The 11,418-nt window shown below is 30.6% G+C and overlaps 2 protein-coding genes across 3 annotated transcripts; one reads left to right on the top strand and one right to left on the bottom strand.

Annotated features, from left to right (window-relative positions):
• Positions 1–313: 313 nt before the first annotated feature.
• LOC131850720 (uncharacterized) lies at positions 314–8,113 on the top strand. 2 transcript variants are annotated; one of them, XM_059201057.1, is made up of 10 exons: positions 314–523; positions 782–1,016; positions 1,775–1,866; positions 2,843–2,966; positions 3,391–3,581; positions 3,980–4,241; positions 4,891–5,106; positions 5,186–5,320; positions 5,493–5,902; positions 6,541–8,113. In XM_059201057.1, the coding sequence occupies exons 1-10, from the start codon at positions 413–415 to the stop codon at positions 6,781–6,783; spliced, it is 2,019 nt and encodes a 672-aa protein (XP_059057040.1). In that variant the 5' UTR covers positions 314–412; the 3' UTR covers positions 6,784–8,113. The 2 variants fall into 2 exon arrangements, with proteins under 2 accessions (XP_059057040.1, XP_059057041.1); XM_059201058.1 differs by having other exon boundaries at positions 3,433–3,581.
• A 908-nt stretch (positions 8,114–9,021) lies between these two features.
• On the bottom strand, positions 9,022–11,373 carry LOC131850721 (intraflagellar transport protein 20 homolog). Its single transcript, XM_059201059.1, has 3 exons — positions 11,001–11,373; positions 10,677–10,831; positions 9,022–10,108 (listed from the first exon to the last, which is right to left on the bottom strand). The coding sequence occupies exons 1-3, from the start codon at positions 11,122–11,124 to the stop codon at positions 9,992–9,994; spliced, it is 396 nt and encodes a 131-aa protein (XP_059057042.1). The 5' UTR covers positions 11,125–11,373; the 3' UTR covers positions 9,022–9,991.
• Positions 11,374–11,418: the final 45 nt, after the last annotated feature.

Consider the following 11,418-nt stretch of genomic DNA (forward strand, 5'->3'; position numbering starts at 1 on the left):
CATTTCTACGATTTCTGTATCCTGATTGATTAACGTATTTTAATAAAATTGACATGAAAATTTTTTCATTGTCTTATGTTGTACATATATTTTTTAAATGATTTAGTACTTTGCAAACACTTACAATGGTTCGTTCATATAAAATAGTTCTCCCTACTAATTCGTACCCTTATCATTCCTATTCCTATTAATTGAGTACTTTACGTGGGTTCTTTATTCTAAAAAAACCACTGACAAACGTGTAAATCGTGCTTTTTCTTGTCCATGGCAGGATAACCGGTAAAATATTTTTTAATAATAGCAATACTATTGACGGCGGTTGATTGACTCCTTTGGCTTACCGCCTCCGCGATTATATATATTTTCGCGCCTGACTAGTTATTTTATGTTTAATTATAAATAACATTCCATTATGGGAGCGTATTTATCTGAACCTGTTACAGAAAAAGTGTCAAGCGATGAAGCAAATGAAAAATTGGAGTGCGGCGCAAGCTCCATGCAAGGATGGCGTGTCAATCAAGAGGTACCGATTTTGTTTCATTGTTAATCATAATATACTGTTGTTACTCTCAAGAAATATTCAGTGTCGGTGATATTCTTAGTATTCCTTTTTCTAATATTAAATATTTTTCAGCTGTTATAAATTTATTAGATTTTAATTTTGTGCATAGTTCTTCTACATAATCTTTAATCCACATGTAAACTATATATACTATGTTTCCGTTCGCAATAACTGCCAGGCTTAGGTTATTATTCCATTAATGCATTAATAATATTTCAGGATGCACATAATACTATTCTAGAGTTTGATGTGAATACTTCTCTTTTTGCTGTTTATGATGGACATGGCGGTGCTGAAGTCGCCACTTATTGTTCTCAAAAATTACCGGAATTCATTAAAAATACAGACGCTTACAAGAGTGGGGAATTTATAAAAGCTTTGGAGGATGCCTTCCTTGGTTTTGATGCTAATATTGCAACAAAAGAGGTCATGGATATTTTAAAAGATTTAGCAGGTTAGTTGGTGTACATTTTATACTAATTTAATGCCATTTATTGCTCACTAATGAATGGTTTATGGTTATGTTAGTTAAAGAGCAATAATAATACAAGCATATGCTATACTATAATAGATAGTATGAATTACAGGGAATAGAAAACCCATTATTTAATAATATCACAAGTTAATAAGGTTAAAAAAAATAATTGTGTTGTAACATATATCAAATTTTAACCTCCAATTGATTTTCATTGTCATAATTTCTTTTCTATCATTAAAATTGACATAAAATAAACAATCATATCAAAGATATATGCATATATACAAATATTGGCTATAGAATGTGGCTAGACAATTTGATTTGTTTGAATTGGTTACCACCAATTTAAATAGATTAAATTGGCTAGATTTTCTAGCTACAGTATGTATATATATTTTTACTACTATTAAACAGTTGGTACAATTTCTTACATTCCATCATAAGTTGGAAACACAACATTTCAAAATTGTTAATATATGTATATCTATTTTTTTAATATACAAGTGAAATACATGGATTTCACTTGTACATTCAGTTTCACTTATGGATTACAAAAGGAGATAAATAATATCTAAAGCATCTTGCTCTATTTAATTGTTTGTCTCACACAGCCTCCTGTGTAGGGTGCAAAAATGACCAGATAAGTATTAATTCATTGTTTTATAAACAATTAATTAATCATTATTGATGTACTTGAATCCACAACAATACTATGACAATAATATGCTATATAGGTGAAATAAATCCACCGGGTCCGAGCGACAATGAAGAGTCCGATGATGAAAATGTCAATAATCTATATCAGGAGGCACATCTTCCCTTACAGGTAAAGTATTTGTGTATCTATATTATTATTAAATTCTTAGAATGTCAGCCACTATTTATTTAACAGAATAGAAAATGTATGGCAAACTTAATACCATGTAGCGTCATTGTGTAAAAAGTTTATTCAGTTACCTACAGAAATAATTATACTCATGTTGTTTTACAATAATTGATATTTTAAATGTATGCAGCTTCTTGTGAAAATTATGAAAAACTGAACATATAGCAATTCGGTAGTAGTGGAATTTTATGTTTTTGGGGATAGTCTAACAAACAAAATTTCTTTGAAAATTCATATACTTCAGAATGGGTGATAATTATTAGATTACTTGTGTTATGAATAATAATACTGTAATAATATTGACACAAATAGAGTAAATCCTGTATATGACCTATAGAGCACACTGTTTGTGAAAATTAAATCCAAGATATAATATACCTCGCAGCTGTAGGTGTGATCATAAACGCAGTTGAGATTTAGGCTAATAATAATATGTGAATTAAAGTTTTATATGTCATGTTTTGGTTGAAAATCTAATGATCTAATCTATACAATATAATATCTAACCCACCATACATTCGCCTTGTTACCCACCAAATGCATCACATGAGCCATTCCAAAAACATTTCATCTGTTTCAAAAGTTATGTGGGGTGGTTAAGTAATATTTAATATACTAGATCTAGCCTACAAATTTTACATAACCAAGATTTAAAAAGTATTTTTTTATACTATGATGGTGGGAAACAAGGATACAGCCCATCTGAATGGTTTCCATAGTCTATAGAGCTGAGACAACATACCCAGGGTAAGCGCAACCAACCCTTACGAAACCTTATACCCTTCTTTAAAAACCTGTTATTTATTTTTTAGTAATTTCATATTATACATATAATATAACATTACTAGTAAAGTAACAACAAAATTACAGTAATTTAATAAGAAATGTTTTATTGTATACTTAATTATTACTACAGGAAGTACTGGCAAAATATGAGAACAAACTGAGTACTCTTCATAGAACTAGACTTGGTGACACGACAACACCTCTTTCGCCATGTTTAAGGGCCAAGAAGAACACTGATGAACCGGGAGGATCTGGTATGTATTTTTATAAACCATCAGTTATTCTTCCTGAAGTAGTCCTATGAATAGTCCTTAAACAACAACTATGAGATACACATTTTTGACTATTTTTTAATGCAGGGAAAATCTTTGTTCTAAGTCAACCATTTTCTCAAACTAGAATATAGTAGCTGTTATCTGTGTCATCCTTTCTGTTGGTTGTGAAAAAGGAACCAAATTTTACAATAATTTTATATTAATTATTATTAATATTGATAAAAATTAAACAGTGATTTGAGTGAGTATTCTATGGTGGATAACATATGCAAATATACAGTAACATGTACCAGATGAGAATGATACAGGTGTATTTGTGAAGAATATAGTGTTGTTTGTAAGTAGATTTCTATATTGTACATAGACATATCTGCGCTAATAGGTGTATGTCTTCCTGATGCAGGGAGTGGGGCTTCAACTTCTAGTACAGGATTTACATTCGCAGCAGGCTCAAGCTCAGAGCAGCCCGGTGCTGCTGCTTCGTCCAGTAAAAATGGGGAGTCATCAGAGAAAGAAGAAGACAATCCAGAAGAGGACACTGGTGGAGTATCTTCAACAAACTCAAATGAGGAAGACAAAGATTTGAATGGAGAGGTATTAATATTTCTGTAGTAGATTATGTAAATTTAGACTTACACTGTTATAGATAAGTAATTTATTTACACATGTATTTAACAATTATGTTTCATATTCTAATTTATCATCTGTTAATTGCCAGATAATATTCAGTTTTTTAGCTAGCTTAATTGAATTTGAAAATTAAATTTTCCAAGGACCTGCCTATGTAACTACAAGATCTTTTATATTGTACTTTTTCCAATAACCATGCATAAGCCGTTGTTAACCATAGCTAGCACTTGCCCACATGGGCTGTAATCGTTGGCTGATGTAATTGAATTTGCCTAAGAATTTACTTAATTGTCTAAATCAGGACAGGATACTTTGTATCTTCAAACATACTTATCTCTTATCTATTCCATTAACATCCACAGGTATCTACCAGTGAACCAGATAAAAAAACTGATGAATCTGCAATGGATGTTGATAAGCCAACCACAATAGCACCAGACAGTTCTGAAGATAATTGTCACCAACCAGAACAGAGTGAAGATGCCAAGAATACAACACCCAAAGAAAATGGTTCTGATGCATGCAATGGAGAAGTGACAGATTCAAAACAGGTTGAAGGTGAAGAAAATGATATTACTTCATCAAATGGATCTGCTACGCCAGTCAAATCTGGAAAAGCCAAAGGTAAATAAAATAAAAAGTTTAATTATTTTTTATAGTACTAACTGACTGTGTAAACAGTTGGTATACTGGGTTGGTAAACTATTTCTCCCTACATACAACATGTCTATATAATTTATTTACAACTAGCTGTACACATGGCTTCGTCCACATGGAATATAACTTTATTTTTCTAAAATAAAAGTAACCTAAGTTACTCCTTATTGCATCAGCTACCTGGCAAAAAAGACCTGTTAAAATCGGTCCAGCCGTTTCAAGGATTTGCTGGAACAAACAGACAGACAGACAAATATTTAAAAATAACATTTATTTTGGTGTATGTACTGTATTTATATTCATATGCATGTAGTAAAAAATGGTTATTTCAATATTACAAACAGACACTCCAATTTTATTTATCTATATAGATAAATAAAATTGGAGTGTCTGTTTTTATAATTGGTCAATATTGTACAATACCTTTTTAATTTATAACATTACGTTGTTTATACCAAACTTTGTGATCTCTTACAGTACAAATTTGTGACATCAATATTTGCCTTATAGAATCCAAAAATTAAGCTTGCATTTGAACTTAGATAGTTTTTTCAATATTAAATAAATCACTGGTTAACCATAGAAAACTGTTAAATTTATATTATCTTATTTTTAGACAAAACATCACCAGTTTCAAGTTCAGATAAAGCAACACCTGAACGGCCCAAAAAGGCCAAACTTCGACGTGCCGCAGCAGCTGTATACGAGTCACTGCTGCGACAGGCTGAAGATGATGACGAAAGTGATTCTAATGACGAGACATTCGAGGGTGGCGAGATTAATTCTTCTGACGAAGAAAATTGCAATGGTGTGGAGGAATCCTCAAATGATGGTAATTATCTGAAAAGCTATTGAGTATTTTAATAAAATTAACCAAAATATGATATCATTTCAATATCACTGAATTGTAGGTGAAGGAGAAGAAGAAGAAGATGAAGAAGAGTATGAAGCAGAGTCTAGTGACGAGGATGGCGAAGAGGACCTTAGTATGACAGAGGAACCAGGAAATGACAGTGGCTGCACTGCTGTTGTTGCCTTACTCAAAGGTAAGTTTTAATACATACATCTTGTTAGTCACAACTACTAAAACATATTTTGTTTGTGATATTAATCAATGATATGTTTATTCATGTATTAGATTTCATATATCCTACAAATCGAAACAGATTTACAAAATTAAATACAAAACAAACAATACTTTGATATAATATTTTACAGGAACGGAACTATATGTAGCTAATGCTGGAGACTCTCGCTGCATTGTATGCAGGGAAGGCAAGGCCATAGATATGTCAATAGATCACAAGCCAGAAGATACCCCTGAGCTTGAACGTATTATAAATGCAGGTGGTAAGGTGTCTAATGATGGCCGCATCAATGGCGGTCTCAACTTATCTCGTGCCATTGGTGACCATTCATACAAGCAGAATAAAGATTTAGGTGCTAAGGAGCAAATGATCACAGCACTCCCTGATGTAAAGACATTAACCATTGATCCCGAAAAGGATCAGTTTATGGTTTTGGCTTGTGATGGGATTTGGAATTTTATGTCTAGTCAAGATGTTTGCGACTTTATCGTACCAAGACTGGAGGAAGGTAGAGAGAGATTATCACAGATCTGTGAAGAGGTTTGTATCTCAATTTTATCTTATTCTTTAAGTTGTTGTTAGATATATGCTTTGATCATCAAATCTAGAGTACTATTTTCTTTGTATGTCTGGTAATTGGATAAAATTACTATTAAGTCTTTTTTTTATTCTTCTTTGTACAATAAAATATGTACTAAAAGGCCTAAAGCCATGTGATGTCTACCAGATATAGGTATAAATAGAAATCGTTGACGGCAGTTGTGGCAAAATACTGAGAGAATATGACTATATTTTATGTGTATAAATAGTCAAACAAAATGTATGTACATATGTCATACAAATATGTATATGTTAGCTAACCCACAACTGCAACTTCGTCTGCATCACACTTGAATTTGAAATTTTGAAATTTTGAAAATAGAAACATTTTTACAAAAGTTACACATTATTTTCTCTTACTCCAAAATTTCACAAAAAAGATGGTAATTATTCTTGGCATTTTTCACATATATTGAAAAAATGTATGGCACTAAGACGGTTAAAAAGGAAAGCGACGAATTAATTTCTTTGTGTTACAATTTTTGACTATATTAGTAACATTACAAAGAATAATATAATTGAAATAATATTAATGCAATATATAGATTTATATCAGGTAACTTTGACTTTCTCTGCAGATGTTCGATCACTGTTTAGCACCGAGCACAATGGGCGATGGAACGGGCTGTGATAATATGACGGCTATTATTGTAAGATTTAAGGATGGTATTATAGCTGATGTTGCAAAACACACAAGTAATACTGAAGGGTCTAAAAAACGAGTCGCTGAAGATGAGCCCAATCAAGATGAACAACAGGAGTCTAAAAGGCAAAAGGTTGACGATCCCCTTTCAAGTTCAGTGGTGACATCAAGTGTGTAGAGGGTAAGGATTAACATATAGGTCTAAGGATTAACAGTGTTCAAGCCACGTATAGTATTGCGTAACATTTGTCGGGACTGTAACACTAAACAGAATGCCTCTTTTATTTGGGATTTTGTTAATTTTATATAATTTATGTACCAAATTTTTCAAGATGTCATCTTACTATTTGTCTTTTATGGGTGATTACGCATTCAAAAATCTCTTCTGCCAGTGAGCAACACTTTAGATTTAATTTGTAAGGTAAAATGATTGTTTTGCAGCAGGTTAACAGTGGTAGCATAGTATGCAAAGGAAGATCTATAAATTAACTTTCAATTAATTAGTCATGTAGTTGTATCGACAAGTGATAGTAATTATGCATGCACATAGCTTTGAGTACTTAGTGATATATTATTAAATGTGACCTCAATAAATGATTATTATTTCTGAAACTGACATTATTTATTTTCTTCCTATGTTATGCAACATAAGAAGAAAATAAATGATCACAATGCATTATTCAGTTTTTAATGAAAACATTCTAAAGTAAATTATTTTTTAACGTGTCACATCGTGAATAATAACAAAAAGCAGGCAGGCATTTATTTATTTTAGTATTAATTATGGCCAACTGGTCCTCTTAATTGAAATCCATAATTGGCTACTTGACAATTTTCTGAAATATATTTTATAATTTTTGTAGACTTATTTAAAACCCCCTACAATTATCTAATTTTCAAAAAAAGCTTTATTTGATAGAGAAAACATGAATTTTATTTCTCTTTGTTTGAAATCCGCGCTAAACCACTATGTCATGTGACATTTTCGAGCTATGACGTCATATTTCAATAAACGAAACAAGGCTAATACGGCGCTCTAACTGTTTTGAATGATAAGTGTACAGATTTTATTGGAATTGTGAAAGTGACAAGCTACAAAATGTATGCAGTGCTTATGTGTCGAAGTACGACAATTAAATGTCCCAACAAATTGTTTATACATGTTCCTAAATGCCCAAAACGTCGAAAGCAATGGTTACAATTGGCACATGGAGACCCACAGTTTACGTCTGATATATCTGCGATATTCTTATTCTTATGAGGATCACTTTGATGTAAGTATTTAGAAGAAATCAATATGTTTGATTTTCCAAAAATAAATTAAACCTAACTGCTTAAACTATAGAATAAACGAACCTAATTTCTACCTAATGACACTTTCTTTATAACTACCTAATGATATGGAAAATTACATCCAATACAGTATAATATGTTCTATTGGTAAATTAAACATTAAATAATAAACTCGGCGGCAGAACAAAAATCAGAATTACAGGCAAAGAGATTTGCGATAAGCAAATCTTGCATTATCCGTTTTAATATAGCCTAACTCCATTTCGTGAAACTTTAGACAACACAAATCGAAATATTTGAGCGATTTTTCTCAGCAAACTATAGAACAAATGACATGAGATTACTTAACGTTTTATTTATTGAATTATGACGTCATATGATGATCGATCATGGCCGCTCCATTAACCACAGATAAAAAACAGATTTACTTTCCAAAAATAAAATATTAATAATGTTTTTAATGCAATAAACATATTGTATGATTACTGTTTACTAAGAAGCTACCATAAAAAATAATTTTCATATTTTATTTCTACAACTATCAAATAGCCAATTTGTTTTTTTTTTATAATCTAATGCTGGAGTATGGTCAAAGCTATGTACTCACAACCCGATGGTGCGCTAACATTGTCATTAGTAGTTAATAGTGATATCGGAATACATATGTAAACTATATTGACTATTATTGAAAGTAGTTTTTGTGTAACAATTATTTTCAATAATAATCAGTAGTTAATAAATCTGATTGAATGAATCTTCAATAAACATTTTAAAATTATTTAACATTCATTAATCAACAATAATTTTGCACAACCTTCTCTGTTGAATTGTCTTACTTCTTGTTTTAATATTATTGAAGATTTTTATTTAATCAGAAATATTATCTACTAATGAGTATACAGCTTTAGGAGGAGAAAATTCTCCTGTTGATAAACTTGAGAACTGACTTGTTGATGTAGTAATTAGTGTGTAAGGTCTAAATGTAAGTTGCAGAAATATTGTCTTCTATAAATTGTATTCCAATTTAATTTTTACTTTAATAGAGTGACTTTTTATGGTTGCTTGAGGAGGCAGGTTTTTTTAATATAGTTGTAATGGCTAGGTATTAATCACAAGCTGGCTATGGACCTTGAGGATAAATAAAAAAAAAGTGTAAACAATTATGTGCCATTTTTAACGGCCACTGATAGATTAAAACATTTGTATGTCAAGCAAAAGCATAGCACATTTATGCCTTGGTTTACGTTCTAAAAGCGGAATATTTAGAATGGGAGAGTGTATTATGTAATTTATGTTCATTTTTTTTTCGATAATGTTAAGACATTGAGTATGGAAATCTTTGAAGAATCTTTTTAATTGAGAACTTACTATATTTTAATTTAGTATAATTTTTTTAATTGATTATTCTTCTGGTTTCTCACTATTCTAATATTAGACCAAAAATGTACTTATTTGACATAAATAAATCGAAAATCTTCATTTATGACATCAATTTATTATATGATTTTATACACAATATGTGTGTGACATTGGCATGTTCCTACATAAATTATATTTGTTCTATAAATTAAAATCGGAATCAAGGGAATGTATATTTCAATTATTTATCTGTGTTACACTGTAGTAATAAGTAGTTATATTTTTGTAATGGCAGTAATGTAAAAATAATAATTACACTACTACATAATTATGTTCATAATTCCAGTTTCTTACATTCTTAATTCTATGGGATGGTGCAGAAATAAATTATGCAGATAATCCATTAATTTACAATTCTATAGTAGAAACTGTTTACATTATAATGTGTGTTTCACTGAAAATTACATTTTTACAGACTGAATTTGGTTTTAGTATAATGGGTCCTATCGCTTCTATTTAATGTTTGTATTTTCTATTTTTGCCTACAAGATACATATATGTATTACACAGTACTACTAGAGAAGTTTGGTTGCACAATCTACTTTCTCTAGTAAATAAAAAAAAAAGAATTATGTGCATATCTCTATTCTATCATATCAACTGCTTGAAAGATATATATATATTCTTATTATAGAGAATACAAGTGCTACAAGTGTCTATTAAAAATTTCATAATTATCTAAGCTGTGTTAAATACTCTATAGTTTCAACTTGAGTTGCCTCCAAAATCTGCAATGCATCATATTCACTGTCTAGTTGTTCTAATATCATTGTCTTGTCGTTAATTTCCGCCTGTACAAAAGAAGAAAATACAGTTGCCTTATTTATGTAACTGGAAAGGTCAATAAGTTTATAGACCACCAGACGGAGTTGCTACCGTCGTTTATGTACACAAACAGCACCACCGATATCATAATATCGTCTAAGCCAATCATACACTGCTATCCCAGATGACTAAGATGTTATGCCTCTGTGCTCTTTAATTTCGATGCCTTATTTCATCCTGAAACATCACGGCTGAAATAGGTGAGACAGAGGTAACTAAAGTCTACTAAGGGGGCTCCTTCGTCTAATAACTAAATAGAGATGTGATGGTGAAATAAAAGTTCTGGTTCAAGGTTATTTTTTAAAGCAATTTAAAATTATTTAAATATCTATTTATTTGCGTATAGAATAAAGATATGACTACACAAAAGTCTTCAAAGTTAATCAAATTATATTGATAAAATAAATGAAAAAGTTGATTAAATAAACACGTCAAAATCAGTTCAGTGATAGCGAATATTTAAAGTAGTAAATACGAAGTTACTTTAAACCTGTACATTGATGTAAACTATTTTAAACCAGTTTTCATGCTTACTTGCAATTTTGCTTGTTCTGATTCTCTTTCTTTAGTGATTGATTTCAGAAGATTTGTGGCACCAATTGCTGCCATTTTTTGTTTTTCTACATTGTCACCTAATTCTCTTAATACTTCTAATAATGAATTAATTATTTTTCCAAATTCCTGAACTTCTGTAATAAATAAATTCTCTGCTTAATTATACTAGAAATATACAGTAATTTGATATGAATTGGTTCGTCAGGTTGTTGACTATCCCGGTAACTTAAAAAGTTGCATTAATCCGATGGGAAATATCTCATGGGCATAACAAGCACCTTTACTAGTGAAATAATAACTAACTAGTTTCATAATCTTTGCTGGTCTCTTTTACGTCATCAGTTTCTTTGAGAATTGTTGTTTCCAGAACTCTTATTTTATGGATATCATCGTAATACAAATGTGCCTTTAATAATTCTTCTGCCATAATTTCTTGAGATTGCAGGTAAGTAAAAATTTATAGAATTCCAGTAACGTGGTATATATTATATTATTTTAATGATTCTGAAAATGTAATAGCTGGAATTCTGTTGTTAATAGACACTGTTACTAAAGTGTGTGCAAAGTTGCTAAGCAACCGTGCTTTGTATGCATTTCAATATCTATGTATATCGGTCGAAAATTTGAAACACTCGGTCTCATCTGTTATGTTAAGCGATAATTAATTGCATATATGTATATAATAATATATGTAAGTAATACCTACTGAATACTCTATAGA

Source organism: Achroia grisella, unplaced genomic scaffold (genome assembly GCF_030625045.1).
Source record: "Achroia grisella isolate CSIRO2021 unplaced genomic scaffold, CSIRO_AGI_Agris_v1 utg779, whole genome shotgun sequence".
Lineage (NCBI taxonomy): Eukaryota > Metazoa > Arthropoda > Insecta > Lepidoptera > Pyralidae > Achroia > Achroia grisella.

Excerpts from the sequence above, each read along its gene's own strand:
- LOC131850720 (XM_059201057.1), top strand. The coding sequence starts at position 413 with ATGGGAGCGTATTTATCTGAACCTGTTACAGAAAAAGTGTCAAGCGAT. Across the intron at positions 5,321-5,492 it reads TGTTGTTGCCTTACTCAAAG|GAACGGAACTATATGTAGCT; the intron begins GTAAGTTTTAAT and ends AATATTTTACAG. Across the intron at positions 5,903-6,540 it reads TATCACAGATCTGTGAAGAG|ATGTTCGATCACTGTTTAGC; the intron begins GTTTGTATCTCA and ends CTTTCTCTGCAG.
- LOC131850721 (XM_059201059.1), bottom strand. The coding sequence starts at position 11,124 with ATGGCAGAAGAATTATTAAAGGCACATTTGTATTACGATGATATCCAT. Across the intron at positions 10,832-11,000 it reads CAGCAAAGATTATGAAACTA|AAGTTCAGGAATTTGGAAAA; the intron begins GTTAGTTATTAT and ends TATTTATTACAG. Across the intron at positions 10,109-10,676 it reads CAGAACAAGCAAAATTGCAA|GCGGAAATTAACGACAAGAC; the intron begins GTAAGCATGAAA and ends TCTTTTGTACAG.